Source organism: Euphorbia lathyris, chromosome 7 (genome assembly GCF_963576675.1).
Source record: "Euphorbia lathyris chromosome 7, ddEupLath1.1, whole genome shotgun sequence".
Classification (NCBI taxonomy): domain Eukaryota; kingdom Viridiplantae; phylum Streptophyta; class Magnoliopsida; order Malpighiales; family Euphorbiaceae; genus Euphorbia; species Euphorbia lathyris.
In genome coordinates, this window is record NC_088916.1 from 65,430,897 (window position 1) to 65,443,789 (window position 12,893).

At 38.4% G+C, this 12,893-nt stretch overlaps 2 protein-coding genes across 3 annotated transcripts; both read right to left on the reverse strand.

Moving 5' to 3' along the window:
• Positions 1 to 1,981: 1,981 nt before the first annotated feature.
• Positions 1,982 to 11,981, reverse strand: LOC136201462 (T-complex protein 1 subunit beta-like). Its single transcript, XM_065992127.1, has 8 exons — positions 11,849 to 11,981; positions 7,283 to 7,411; positions 6,479 to 6,550; positions 6,137 to 6,252; positions 5,781 to 5,857; positions 4,777 to 5,262; positions 3,060 to 3,373; positions 1,982 to 2,314 (listed from the first exon to the last, which is right to left on the reverse strand). The coding sequence occupies exons 1-7, from the start codon at positions 11,874 to 11,876 to the stop codon at positions 3,307 to 3,309; spliced, it is 975 nt and encodes a 324-aa protein (XP_065848199.1). The 5' UTR covers positions 11,877 to 11,981; the 3' UTR covers positions 1,982 to 2,314; positions 3,060 to 3,306.
• Positions 7,284 to 11,850, reverse strand: LOC136201461 (pentatricopeptide repeat-containing protein At2g33680-like). 2 transcript variants are annotated; one of them, XM_065992126.1, is made up of 2 exons: positions 8,985 to 11,765; positions 7,284 to 7,411 (listed from the first exon to the last, which is right to left on the reverse strand). In XM_065992126.1, the coding sequence occupies exon 1, from the start codon at positions 11,111 to 11,113 to the stop codon at positions 8,990 to 8,992; it is 2,124 nt and encodes a 707-aa protein (XP_065848198.1). In that variant the 5' UTR covers positions 11,114 to 11,765; the 3' UTR covers positions 7,284 to 7,411; positions 8,985 to 8,989. The 2 variants fall into 2 exon arrangements, with proteins under 2 accessions (XP_065848198.1, XP_065848197.1); XM_065992125.1 differs by lacking the exon at positions 7,284 to 7,411 and adding an exon at positions 8,490 to 8,899 and having other exon boundaries at positions 8,985 to 11,850.
• Positions 11,982 to 12,893: the final 912 nt, after the last annotated feature.

Genomic DNA, 12,893 nt, shown 5'->3' on the forward strand with positions numbered 1-12,893 from the left:
CCCGCACCATAGGTCGGGCGTGATATTCATACGCCGGAACCGTAGGTCGGGCGTGATGTTCATACGCCCGACCTATGGTTCGGGCGTGATGTTCATACGCCCGAGGGGTTTTTGAAATATTTTAAAAAAAAAATTATATTTACATTTTAATTAAATTGTTAAATGTTTAGATTAATTTGGGGTTTAATTTATATGTGAAATTTTGATATTAATTTGATTATAATTTATATGTTAAATTTTTAGATTAATTTAGTGTAATTTTGTAGACGGAGCGGCCTACTATCGGGGGAAATCCGTCCCGTCATCTGCTCGTCGTCTAGATATAGACGAGGAGGAGGATACACCACGGCATACGAGAATGCGTGATATTGATATATCGGGTCGTAGGCGGAGAGGGGCTGCGGCGGAGCAGGTGCGGAGGGGGTCCGATTGTGGATCAGCCCGATATTCGTGGAGCAGAGGCGGCGACGAATTATGATGACCGAGATCGTGATAGCGATTCTGAGGAGGACTATTTGGATGTGGTAGCCCGAGTACTGCGAGAGTCTGCAGCTCGTCAGTCTGCAGCTCGTGGTGATGGCGAGGGTGAGGATGACGATGAGTTTATTAGAACTTATTACATTTTAACACTTTTGATATTATATGTACTTATGTTTATTAATTTATTATCTTTTTGTTTTATGTTGTTATATTTTATTTGTTAAAGGGTAATCCGAGTTAAAATGCCGTAATTTTTAGTTAAATTTAATTAAATTTTTGTAATTTTTTGTTTGTTTAATTTAGTTTAACTAAATTTTTTATGTTGTAAATTTTAGTTAAGTTTAGTTGTTGTAAATTTTATTTTGTTAATTTTAGTTAATATTTATTCATGAACTTATATTATTGTTACGGGTTTTAATTAAAATTGTGTAGTTTGAACATGTAACATGTATTTACGGGTTTAATTCAATAGCGGACTAATTTTTTTTACCCTCCCCACACGCGGGCGTGTGGCTATCACGCCTCACCGTGTGGTCGGGCATGATAGCCCCACGCCTCACCGTGTGGTCGGGCGTGATAGCTACACGCCCGATCACAAGGTGAGGCGTGATAGCCACACGCCCTCGTGTCGGAAGAGCAAAAGAAATAGCATTTTCCCACCCTTAACCCATGAAAGGGCATTTTCGTCCTTTCACGGGACTAGGGGTGGAAATTTGAGGCTGTGTATAACAACCCTTAAATTTCGATAGTCTTTTTGATAGGAATGATAATTATTTTTCTTGATAAATATAGTACCTGGACAATAAGTACGTCCACATGAATTTGCTCTATATGTTAAATCTGATTATTGTTTTATTCGAAATATATTTTTGTATTTTTCCTTCTTACCAAATGTACATAGTATCTCCTATGCTTTTCTCTCCTCTTGTAAGTCCGGAATTACCAACAGGATTCAGTATTTCAGCTGGATTAAATAAAAAATGGCAACAATTCCTTATGCCAAAAATTATTTTTCTGCCATTAGCCACAATTCCTGCAGTGGAGCAATAAAACAAGAAAACCATACATTTTATAATTAGAAAGTATCATGAATTTAATTCATTATCAAATAAATCCTTATCCTTATTTGTATTCATATGACTTGATTTGAACAAAATAAATTTGCCAATTAATACAATTTAAATGGAATTTAAGATTATAGATAATTCTTGGTAAAATATCTTTCACATCTTTTCTAAATTCTGAACTTGAAATTTCATTTCATTGCTTAACATTCTTAAAATTTTCATTCAAATGAAAAATTCTTCAAATGAAGTTGCAATAAAAATGACCGAAAACTCCATTGGTTAATATAGACTCATCAATAAACATCAGCCAACAGCGTTATACAACAACAACAAAGCGTTAATTCCGGAATGATTCGGAGTCTGCTAACATGAACCATCACATGAAACCGTGAAATAAAGTCGTGTCAGTGACTGTTATATTTCTAAATAAACCAAACCAACCCAAACCAAGTAAAGATTACCATAAACAATCAGATTAGAACCCTGCAATATAGTACAGGGCTTCATTTCCCAAACACAACTGCTGCTAACAAAATTTGGACAGAATCTTTGGCAGTTAAATCTCAGTGCAGTACTATATTACCAAGGAAAAAAGAGAAGTACAACACAAATCAATCCAATTACTCTCTCACATTCTATCTTCTTGGGGCACAAGTAATGATTTCGTCCACTCTCAGAATCATCTCAGCAGCTTCGGTTGCAGAGAGTAGAACGGCTTGCTTAACCTTGAATGCCTCACAAATCCCAAGCTCAAGCATGTCTCCCACCTGAAACATTTTCAATATGGCAGGGATCAAAGTCTGGAACAAGATGCATTTGCACATATCATATTACAAACCGAATTAAGGGACAAAATGGCCCCTAAAGTTGGCAGGCAGGATGAATTTAGCTCAAATAGAATTTTAGGCATCAATTGGCCCTCAAGTTTGCAATATTTGAAAATTTAGCCCAAATTTTAAGTATGAAAAACTGATTGCATTTCGGCTAAGTTGTCAACAACTTGAGGACTGAGTTGATACCTAAAATTTGATTTGGGGTGAACCGATCCTATCTCCCGAGTTTAGGTGTCATTTTAACCATTAATTCATTATAAGCCTTTGCCTCAATATTTTAGCCTATGTTTGTTCTCAAGGATGAAAAGGACGGAGGATAGAAGGGACAATTTTCAAGGGATGTATTTACATCAAATTTGTGTCTAAATACAACCCTTAAATATTGCAACCTTCATCCTCCCTCCTTTTCATCCTCTAAAACAAACATAGCCTTAGAATGCTCCAATGATCAGTAATGAAGTATTTTGGCTTCCATCAAATTTCTACACAATACCAACATTGAAAGATTTACTTTGCAGAAGTAAACCTATGCTAAAGTCTAAACATTCAGAATGTCAAAAGAAAGTGCAACTTTATATGGGACAGTCCTGAGTATGCATGTGGCAACTGTGCCGCCATTGCACCATCACAAAGTGCATATAGATAAAGCAGATGCATGCTTAAGCCCAATTATACTTACAGAAAAATGAGGACATCAATCCCAGCATTGGATCCCTCCTTCTGGTGCTCTGCTCGGAGTTGTGAGATCATTTCAGCACTGTCTAAACCAGCATTATCTGCGATAGTTGTTGGAATTGCAATAAGTGCCCTTGAGAAAGCTTCAATAGCATGGGCCTTCTTTCCAGGAGTTTCTCGGGCCAATTGATCAACATCTTTTGCCATCACCATCTCAGGCCATCCACCTCCAAGTAAAACCCTACTGTCATTCACTGTCTGGGACAGCACACATAAGGCATCATGCAGAGATCTTTCTGCCTCATCAAGGACATGAGACTGCAATATGTAATGACATTAACAGCAGAGGAAGCATTAAATAAGTGGAAATTCAATTATAAAGTTAAAAAAGGCATAAGAAAATGGAAATATCTCAAAGTTCATGCATACACTTGCATGGATATGCAACTGTAATAAAAAAAATATATGATCTCTTTGACAAGTGGGAAGTATCACAAATCAGGTTTAAAAGACCATCAAAAAAAATTCATATCAAAGTAAATCGCTAAATGTAACGAATAATCCACACTAGTAAAAACTGACCAAGTTCAAATTACAACCAATAAAATTTATCAAAGGAATCATATTTGCTGTTAGGAACCAATGCAATTACGATACACGAAACACAAACAAACACACAAGAATTGTTTACCCAGTTCGCCACTCAATTTGAATGACTACATCTGGGGGCACTACCAAGCCAGGATATTTTACTATGATTTTAGAGATACGGATTACAAAGAAAGAGGCTATATTTTACTCCTCAAGAAACCCTATATTTATACGGATATTTTACTATGACAAGTTGGATCGCTGAAGTAGATCTATAAGTCTCCAAAGCCCAACATTTGCTTCATGGCGAGTTATAAGCAAATAAGCAACATGTGAATTTCAAAAAGACAGGATGGGACAATAGTACAAAAAACACTCTAAAACTTAGCAAACTGGGAATAATAAGTTCAAAATAACTTGTGACCAAATACCCCTCCACCTTTCATTTTTGGACCAAATAGTCCATCTTGCTAGCTGAACCAATATTTAACAAGTATTGAGTTAATACGGTTATCTCGCGAATTGAACTAAATCAGCCAACAAATGAAAAGAAAATGGAATTTTTGGCCGCAAAAGCAAGTGTGGACTTATTTGTCCCATCCTATGAAGTTTGCTTTTCCTACTCTTCCTGTAAACAAATAAACAAAAGAAAAAAGATGTTTTCTGCTAGAAGAAAGACAGTTCTAAATCAGTCAGAACAAATAACAAAAGCAAAGGAAAATAAAGTTAGAATATCAGAACTCAGAAGTAATTATTAGTCCTAACAAAAAAAAAGCACTAATGCTAAAAAATTAACATCTTCAGAACATATTGGGTGAGCCACAACCACAAGATGATCAGAATACCCAAGTCTATTAGCATAATATCTTTTGATCTTTTAATATATAAAAAAAAGACGTGCCACCCCCTAATACATGAGATCCCACTTGTTAACAACTGGGGGGTGTCACCAAGCATATGCAGCCTTTCTCCTTTCTTTAGCATGTGCTGGTTTCTTGACTCAAACCCTTGACCTTCTGGTCCCAAAACTGGCAGTTACACTTACAACTAAGCTAAAGGTTTCACATCATACATTTATTCTTTACATAAGCAGCACAAAAATATTGGAAAGAAAAGCTTGGATAAAATACCTTGCACCTCTCAGTACTATTGTGCATGCTTGACCTAGTGCAACACCTGAAAAGTGGATCAATTTATCCTCACCAATCATGATTTCTTCAATAAGCTTGCAGTGCCCAAGCTTAACTGACTCTGGATTATCAAATGTTGATGCAATTTCTCCACCAGTTACTAAACCCAAACGTTCAATTCCATCAAAATCTGCATGCTCAATTGCAAGTATTCCGGCATTTGCAAAAAGTTCCTCTGGGAAATTGTAAATCAACTGTCTGTTCACAAAGCAATTAATCCCATGGGCTATTATTTTATCCACCTTTTCTCTCATTTTGTTTTTCTCAGCTGCTTCAATATCAGCAACCTTAGACATTGAATCAACACGAACACGTGCACCATATATCTTCACTTTGTCTGTGTCCATTGCAGTATTTGCCACCAGAATGTTTGCATTTTCTATGCGCTTTGGTTGCCCAACACCTATTTTCTTGTCAAGAATAAATCTGGAGCAAAAATTAAAAAATTAAAGTTACTGAATATCATATACGATATCAATAGGTTTTGGGAAGATAGAAGGGTTCATTTTACTTCTTATATCATAAGACAGCATTTACAAGAAAGAGATAGATTTACAAGCAAAAGTTGCCAAATAACTAAAACAAGAAGTTGAAATTGAATATTAGTGTGAAGGAAGCTGACAGGTAACGCCCAATAATACTTTTATTACTATCTCTGAGACACATGAATACAGCTTGGGCTTGAAGCGTCATGTGTTGAAATTCCAGTAACAAATGGAGTTGTCATTGTCAAGATTTGAACCCTCAACCACTTGGTCTAAAACACTTTGATACCATGTCAAAAAACAATTTAACCTAAAAGCTTAATAGGTGGCTCGATAATAATTTTTGTTATTATCTGTGACAATTAGCAAACAGGAGTATGGACTAAAACCAGGATGTATATTTGACAACCCATGAAAAATCTCTATAAATAATTAGGAAGTTTAAGTTCATAGACTGACCCTTCATCCAAGAAAGAATCCTTAAGTGACCCCCCAGGCTTCTTGATGATTTGGATAGACTCTAAATTTGTGCTGCCCTGCATATCCAATTTATACAAATGATCAGTAGTTGAAAGTGGAGAGGGGAGGGGCATGTTACATTGTCAAACTGACACCATGCAGGCAATTTAAAACAAAACAATGCACAATAAATTACAAGGGAAGAATAAAATTAAGCATTCAGGTAGTATTTTGGAATAAACACAAGAAAACAGAAAGAAACAGGGAGTATTCACCCTACTGCCTCACATGAATTCTGAAGTTAGAAAATAATAACGAAACTACATAGAAGTAAGAAATGATTATCCATTGCTCACCTTTAGCCTCAAAACAGCATCTACAGCGAGCTTTCCAAAATGTTCCTTATCCTGAGATAGAATTTTGGAACTCAAGGTAGTCATTGCAATTTTCATCAAGTCTGTCTTGAATTTCTCTGCATTTTCCAATGATTACATACATCAGATAGGGATTAGTCCAAGTGAGTGAACAATTAAAGCCAAAACTTCAGTAGTTAAACACATGCAATTCATATATGCTTGTCATAATGTAAATGTAACAACAAAAAATGAAGTAAACTTCTCTATAATTTCAGATCAACTCAAAAACAGCATATGTTAATGGCACTAGAAAGAACAATTTTCATGAGTGACTGAGAAGACCTTCATTCTCTTTGTTATCCATAACTTTTTGCAACAAAGCATTGCGAGCACATTCTGAAGCCATTCGAAAACCTGACAATCAAACAGAAATTATTGTGATATATGATGTCACACAAGCAAAGGTTTATTCTTATTTAGCATGGCCGAATATTTGGCATTTACACTAAAAAGAAAAAAGAGAGAAAAAAAAAACAATAAACAGCATTTAAGACAGCATGGTTGAATATTTGGCATTTACACTTAAAAGAAAAAAGCGAAAAAAAGAGAGACAAGAAACGACACTTAAGACAGCATGGTCGAATACTTGGCATTTTACACTAAAAGAAAAAAGAGGAAAATAAAAAGACAAGAAATGGCACTTAAGATATCCAATGTGATAGGTTAGCATCAGAGTGAGAGAAAAACAGAAATAGGTTCACTAACTTTGGCCTTCATATCCGCCACAACCACGTATTAGTATATAGGACCTTCTAACTCCTATTATTCTTTTGTTCAAAGCAGTTTCAAAAACAGGCGATATTTCTTTTTGGTTAACACATTTACCAGATATATCACTCCAAAAACATGACATGACTAAGACATAGCCACAGTACCCTTTTAGAAAAAAAATAATTGGAAGACCCAATAAATTCTGATTTTGCCAGACAATCGTTGACCTAAATAATGAGTTCATGCAAAACCACAAACTACCCAAGATGAGAAAAGCAAAGAGATATAATAATGGGATTGGGATAGAGAAAGTGGGGGCGGAGAAGAGAAAGATGTAGAAGAAATAGAAACTGGAGTCCAAAGTTAAGAACAAACCAGCAATGATTGTCATGGGGTGAATCTTTGCTGCCACTAGCTTTTCTGCCTCCCTCAAAAGCTCCCCAGCCAAAACAACAACTGAAGTTGTTCCATCACCAACTTCATCATCTTGAACTTTTGAAATATCTGAAGCATGGATTAAAATTATAACTCAAGCTAAGATTTCCTTCAAATAATACATAGAAGATAGCTCCATTGATGACATCCAACAATTTCCTAGCACCAATAGCTGCACTGTATTCAATTTATCATGCACGTAGATTTTCTTAAAAGGCATAAGATCTAGCCTGTGCAGCGCAGCAACTGTAAGCAAATTATCACATAAAGTAAATGACTCATAGCACGAGGGGTCTTTGTCAACCAAATTCAGAATCACTTGATTACTAATTTTTTACAAGTAAAGTAAATTACTAATTTTTAGATTAGTCAAATCTTCAAAGCGGTCATTAAATGTTTTTTACAAGCCTTGATTAGTTGAGAGTTAGCCCTTGTTTGGGAGGAGGTTAATGGGAGTAAATGGAAGTAATGGAAGGTTAAGTATTAAGTTAACCTTTGTTTGGGAGTTATTTTTTTAGAATCAATGGAGGTTAATGGGGTTAAATCTTTACTTCCTCTAACCTCCAAACTCTAACCTCGGGAGTAACGTAAACTTTTTTAAAATTTCTTGTCTCTGCAGAGTAAATTTAACCTTCCTTCCCCTCCAGATTTAAACTCCCAAACAAAGTTAAACATTTAACCTCATTTACATCCTATAAACTCCCAAACAAGGTTAATTTTTAACTTTCCTTTCCATCACTTCCCTTCCCTTTCCATTACCTCCATTAACTCTCACCTCCATTAACCTCCCAACTCCCAAACAAAGGCTTAAAGTCGATAACTGATTAATGTCCCAAGCCAATGCCGAACTCGAGCAAGTTCGAATAGTATGGGAGCTAACCTAACTCATTAACACCCCTAGCGTCAACATTGCAACAAGAAAATTTCCAATGAAAAACCAGCATGGTTCAAAATTTGCTCTGCTTCTAAACCTAGAGAGACAGAGACATGATGAGTACATGGAACCGTTGCATTCCCGACTGTCAAAAACCATTACGAGAGGAGTTACAGGCCGTGAGGAACCATTATGAGAGGAGTACATGGAACATATATATTAGGGTGCTGCAATTGCAACCAACACATGAGAAAGATGATGTTCGACTCATAATTCTTTTGCCCATGCCAGTACCAAAATGGCGTTATTTTAGCTTGGGTAGGAAGACAAAATGGAAATGAAGCAACATTATGCTCCTCGACCAGCCACCGTCCGCCACGCTTCCATGGAGTCTCCGAGGTCCCCACCATCAGCCAACCCATCCTCTTCTCCGGAAAGTCACATTCAGGATCTTAGGAACCATTCTAAAAGGAGTTCCAAACCACTTGGAGCAAATCTGTTGTAGTGGTGCAATTGCACCCCAACACATGAGAAAGATGTTTCGTCGTTTTGCCCATCTCGATGACCAAAACAACGTCATTTTGGCCTGAGTAGAAAGTCACGAATAAAAGAAGCAGCAGTCTGCTCCTCAAAGATGTATATATATGAGGGTCAAAATTGAATGATCATTGAATAATGAGTGCCTATAGCATCAAAAAGGGGGAAAAAAGGAAAAAAGAAATCGTTATTGACTAGCAAATGAATTGAATTATTTGAAATGCACCATACCAACTTCATGAAGACATAAGAGCTAAATCAGAAGCAGCTGGGTAAGTTTCATCCTTCATTTCTTTGCTTAATCTCTTAATCTCCGCCCGTATTTCCCCAATCTGTGGGTGCTTCTGGTCTCCTACAACAAAAACATGAACATGGCTCTTAAGTTCAATCCAGCTACACCCAGGCTCCTTACTGACTCCTCGAATTCTCATCATGCTCCTCACCCGTTTCACATCTTCTGCCCTGCCCAACGCAGAGTATATACTTGCCAATAACACATAAGCAGACGATTCTTCTGACCCTAACTCCATTAACTTTTCCCCTGCATAGGCTCCCAACTCGTAGCTACGGTAGTTTCGACAGGCACTTAACAAAATGCTCCACAAGCACAAGCCATGGTCTATGGTTACTGACTCTATAAATTCTTTTGCTTCATTGAGCTTCCCTGCACGACTCAACAGATCAACCATGCAACCATAGTGCTCTACTCTTGGAAGTATACCGAATTCATCAAACATCGCGTTGAAATACATCCACCCCCTCTCCACCATTCCCATGTGACTACACGCAGAGAGAACATTCAGGAATGTAACACTGTCCGGTTTTGTTCCCTCAACTCGCATTTCTTCAAAGAGGTCTAGAGCTTCGATACCATGCCCGTTTTGAGAAAGTCCAGATATCATTGCATTCCATGAGAGTACATCTCGCTCTGGCATCCTTGAAAAGACGTGATTCCCCTCTTCTAGACTCCCACATTTGGCATAAAACGTTGAAAGAGCACTTCCAATCGGAACTTCCAAAGTCAATCCATACTTAATCATATGACCATGTATTTGCCTGCCTTGTTCTAAAGCAGCAATGTCTGAACAAGCTTTTATTACACAAGCCATTGTCAGCTCATTAGGCAAAACCCCTTCCATTTGCATTCTACCATACAAGTTCAAAGCTTCTTCACTCTCTCCATTCTGTACATACCCAGCAATCATAGACGTCCACACGACGATATCAGCTACTCGTAGATACTCAAATCCTTTCCGAGCATGTTCTGTACAACCACATTTTGCATACATGTCAACCAAAGCTGTCATGATGTACATTTGGGATTCAAATCCCAACTTCAGTAAATAGTTATGCACTTGTTTTCCTTCTTGAACAGCAGCCATATCACTGCAAGCGTTAAGTACTCCGACAAGGGTGAACTCAGAGGGATAAATTCCAGCAGAGTGCATCTTAGAGAAGAGCTTCACAGCCTTATCAGAATCCCCAAATTGAGCATAACCAGTAACCATAGCTGACCATGTAATAGAATTCTTATCAGTTGACATCTCAAACAATTGAAGAGAATCATCTAAACTCCCACATTTAGCATACATTGTAACAAGTGCATTTAAAGTAGAAACAAATAACAAAAGCCCCTTTTTAATTGCAAGGCCATGTATCTTCTTCCCACCATCAATACATTCAGGAACAGCCACAGCACTAAGAACACTAGTAAACACAAACTCATTCATATCCTCATTTTCAACACGCATCAATTCAAAAACTTCCAAGGCCTCTCCGGAGAGCCGGTGAATTGCATAACCAGAAATCATAGTAGACCAAGTAACCGCGTTTCTTTCAGTCATTTTATCAAACACCTTGCGAGCATCCACAAGCAATCCAGCCTTACAATAAAAATTAAGAAGAGAACTTCCGACAAACACATCATGAAAATTGGCGATTTTGATGGCAAGAGCATGCCCCTGAAGGCCACCCAAAATGCTGCAGGAGTTGGTAGCTGCAGTGAAAACACCGGCAAAAGTGTGGGCATTTGGGAGAGTATTTTCGGCTCTCATTCGCTGAAAAAGTTCCATGATGAAGGAGAAGGAGCCTGAAGAACCCTGTTTTGAGTAACCATTGATTAGGCAATTCCATGAAACCACATCTCTGTCGCAAATTCGATCAAAAACAAGCCTTGCTTTGGTTAGATGGCCGCACTTGGCGTAAAAATTGACGAGACTATTTGCAATGTATATGCAAGAGGAAGAAGAAGCAAGCTTTATAATTTGAGCGTGAACTGCTCTGCCTTTCTCGAGGCTTTTTTGGTGGGTATATTCAACAAGGGAATTGTAGAAAGAGCGACTTCGAGGGAGGAGATGCATCAGCTTCCAATTTCCCGCCACTTTTACATTACATTTTATTCTTACCTATAAGAGAAATTTTTACCAGCTGGTTTTAGGTATTACTAACACATTTATAAACTATATTAATTTTTGCCCTTGTGGACTCTCTCCTCCTTCCCTCAGCTCTGCTGTGTGTTAGGATCTTACCCTGGTGGCCTCAATCTTCATTTTCTTTTTCATTTTAATTCCTCTTCTCTTCTTCTTCCAGACATTTACCTCTTCCAGAATCTTACTACCTTCCTTTCCCTTCTATCTTCGCCTCCCAATTTTACCAAAGCTAAATTGATCTTACCTTAATTTCTGATTCCACTTAAGTCATAGAGTCCCATATTGAAGCCCAAATGGCCAAAATTAAATTGACAGATCCTGAGGATAAGATTGTTGATCTATGTTCGGAGCAGAAACGGGATGCTGGCACCTCTGTGAAACCGAGTCTGGTTGGGAGGGTGATGGCGAATAAACCTCTCAATCTTAGAGGAATGGCCCAAGCATTTATGGTGGCTTGGAGGGTTAAGGCTTTCCAGTTAAAAGAGCTTGGTAACGGCTTGTTCCTATGTGAGTTCGAGGCGAAACGAGATAAGGACAGGGTGCTTCGGGAGGGACCATGGCACTTTGAGAGGAACTTGGTAATCTTGCACTGTATTTAAGGGAATGAACATCTAGATGATATGTTATTAAACAAATGTGCATTCTGGGTGCGTATCACAAATTTACCTCTTAACAGAAGGGATGCAGAATCCATTGTGAAAGTGGCTAGCAGTGTAGGGATAGTGCAGGAAGTTGACAAGGAAGCTATTGACTCATGGTGTAACTTCGTTCGTGCAAGGGTGCTGGTGGAGATTGACAAACCGCTTCTACGGGGGGTCAAGATCAAGAATGGTCGAGGAGAAGTTACATGGGTCTCATTCAAGTATGAGCGAGTGCCAAATTTCTGCTACTGGTGTGGAAAGTTGGGACATGTTCATGAGGAGTGTGTAGAAGCCCCTGAAGAGTTTGAGGAAGAAGATTGGCCATACAGTCAGGCGCTCAGGGCTACTCCTCTCAAGTTGAGGACCTTTAAAGTCGATGCTAACTCGAGTAAAACCGTTTCTGAGCAGACCGGGTCATCTAAAGGAGTCGCCAGACAACTCTTTCAAGGTCCTAGGTCCGACGGACCGAATCTGAACGTCGAACTAACGTCTTCAGCAATCAATGGGGCACAAGATATGGAGCTGGACGGCGGTGAGAGGCTGGAGTTTAGTGATGAATTACGCCGTGCTGCCACCGGAATAGTTTGGAATAGTAACCGAGTTCAAAAAGTCAAAAGCACTGTTGAGGCGACAGCTGATCCCGAGAAATGTGTAGGAGGACAACTTTTTCAAAGTTTTACTACTCAGCCCCACTATAGTGTCGGGAAGACAACAAATGAGATCACTGGGCCTGACTTATCTAGTGAAAGAGTGTGTATGCAGATCACTTCTGTTCTTCCAAGTCAGCATCAAATACAGCAAGATGTGGAGGCTAGAGGTGCGACTACTTCCGACCTTAGCAGTAATGAGCAGAACAAGGTACAAGTTCCAACTATGTCCTACCCAAAGAGCCAAAAGGTTTTTAATGAGCCCTCTACACTTGTTTAGCTTAAGTTAAAACAGGCCCCTCCAACCTTTGCAATTACGGATGGAAATATGACAGCTGTCCCTTCATCATCTGTAGAAGGCCACGTCCCAAAGGTACGTTCTACCAAACCAACTAGTGATAAAAATGTCAATTGCCCCTACCT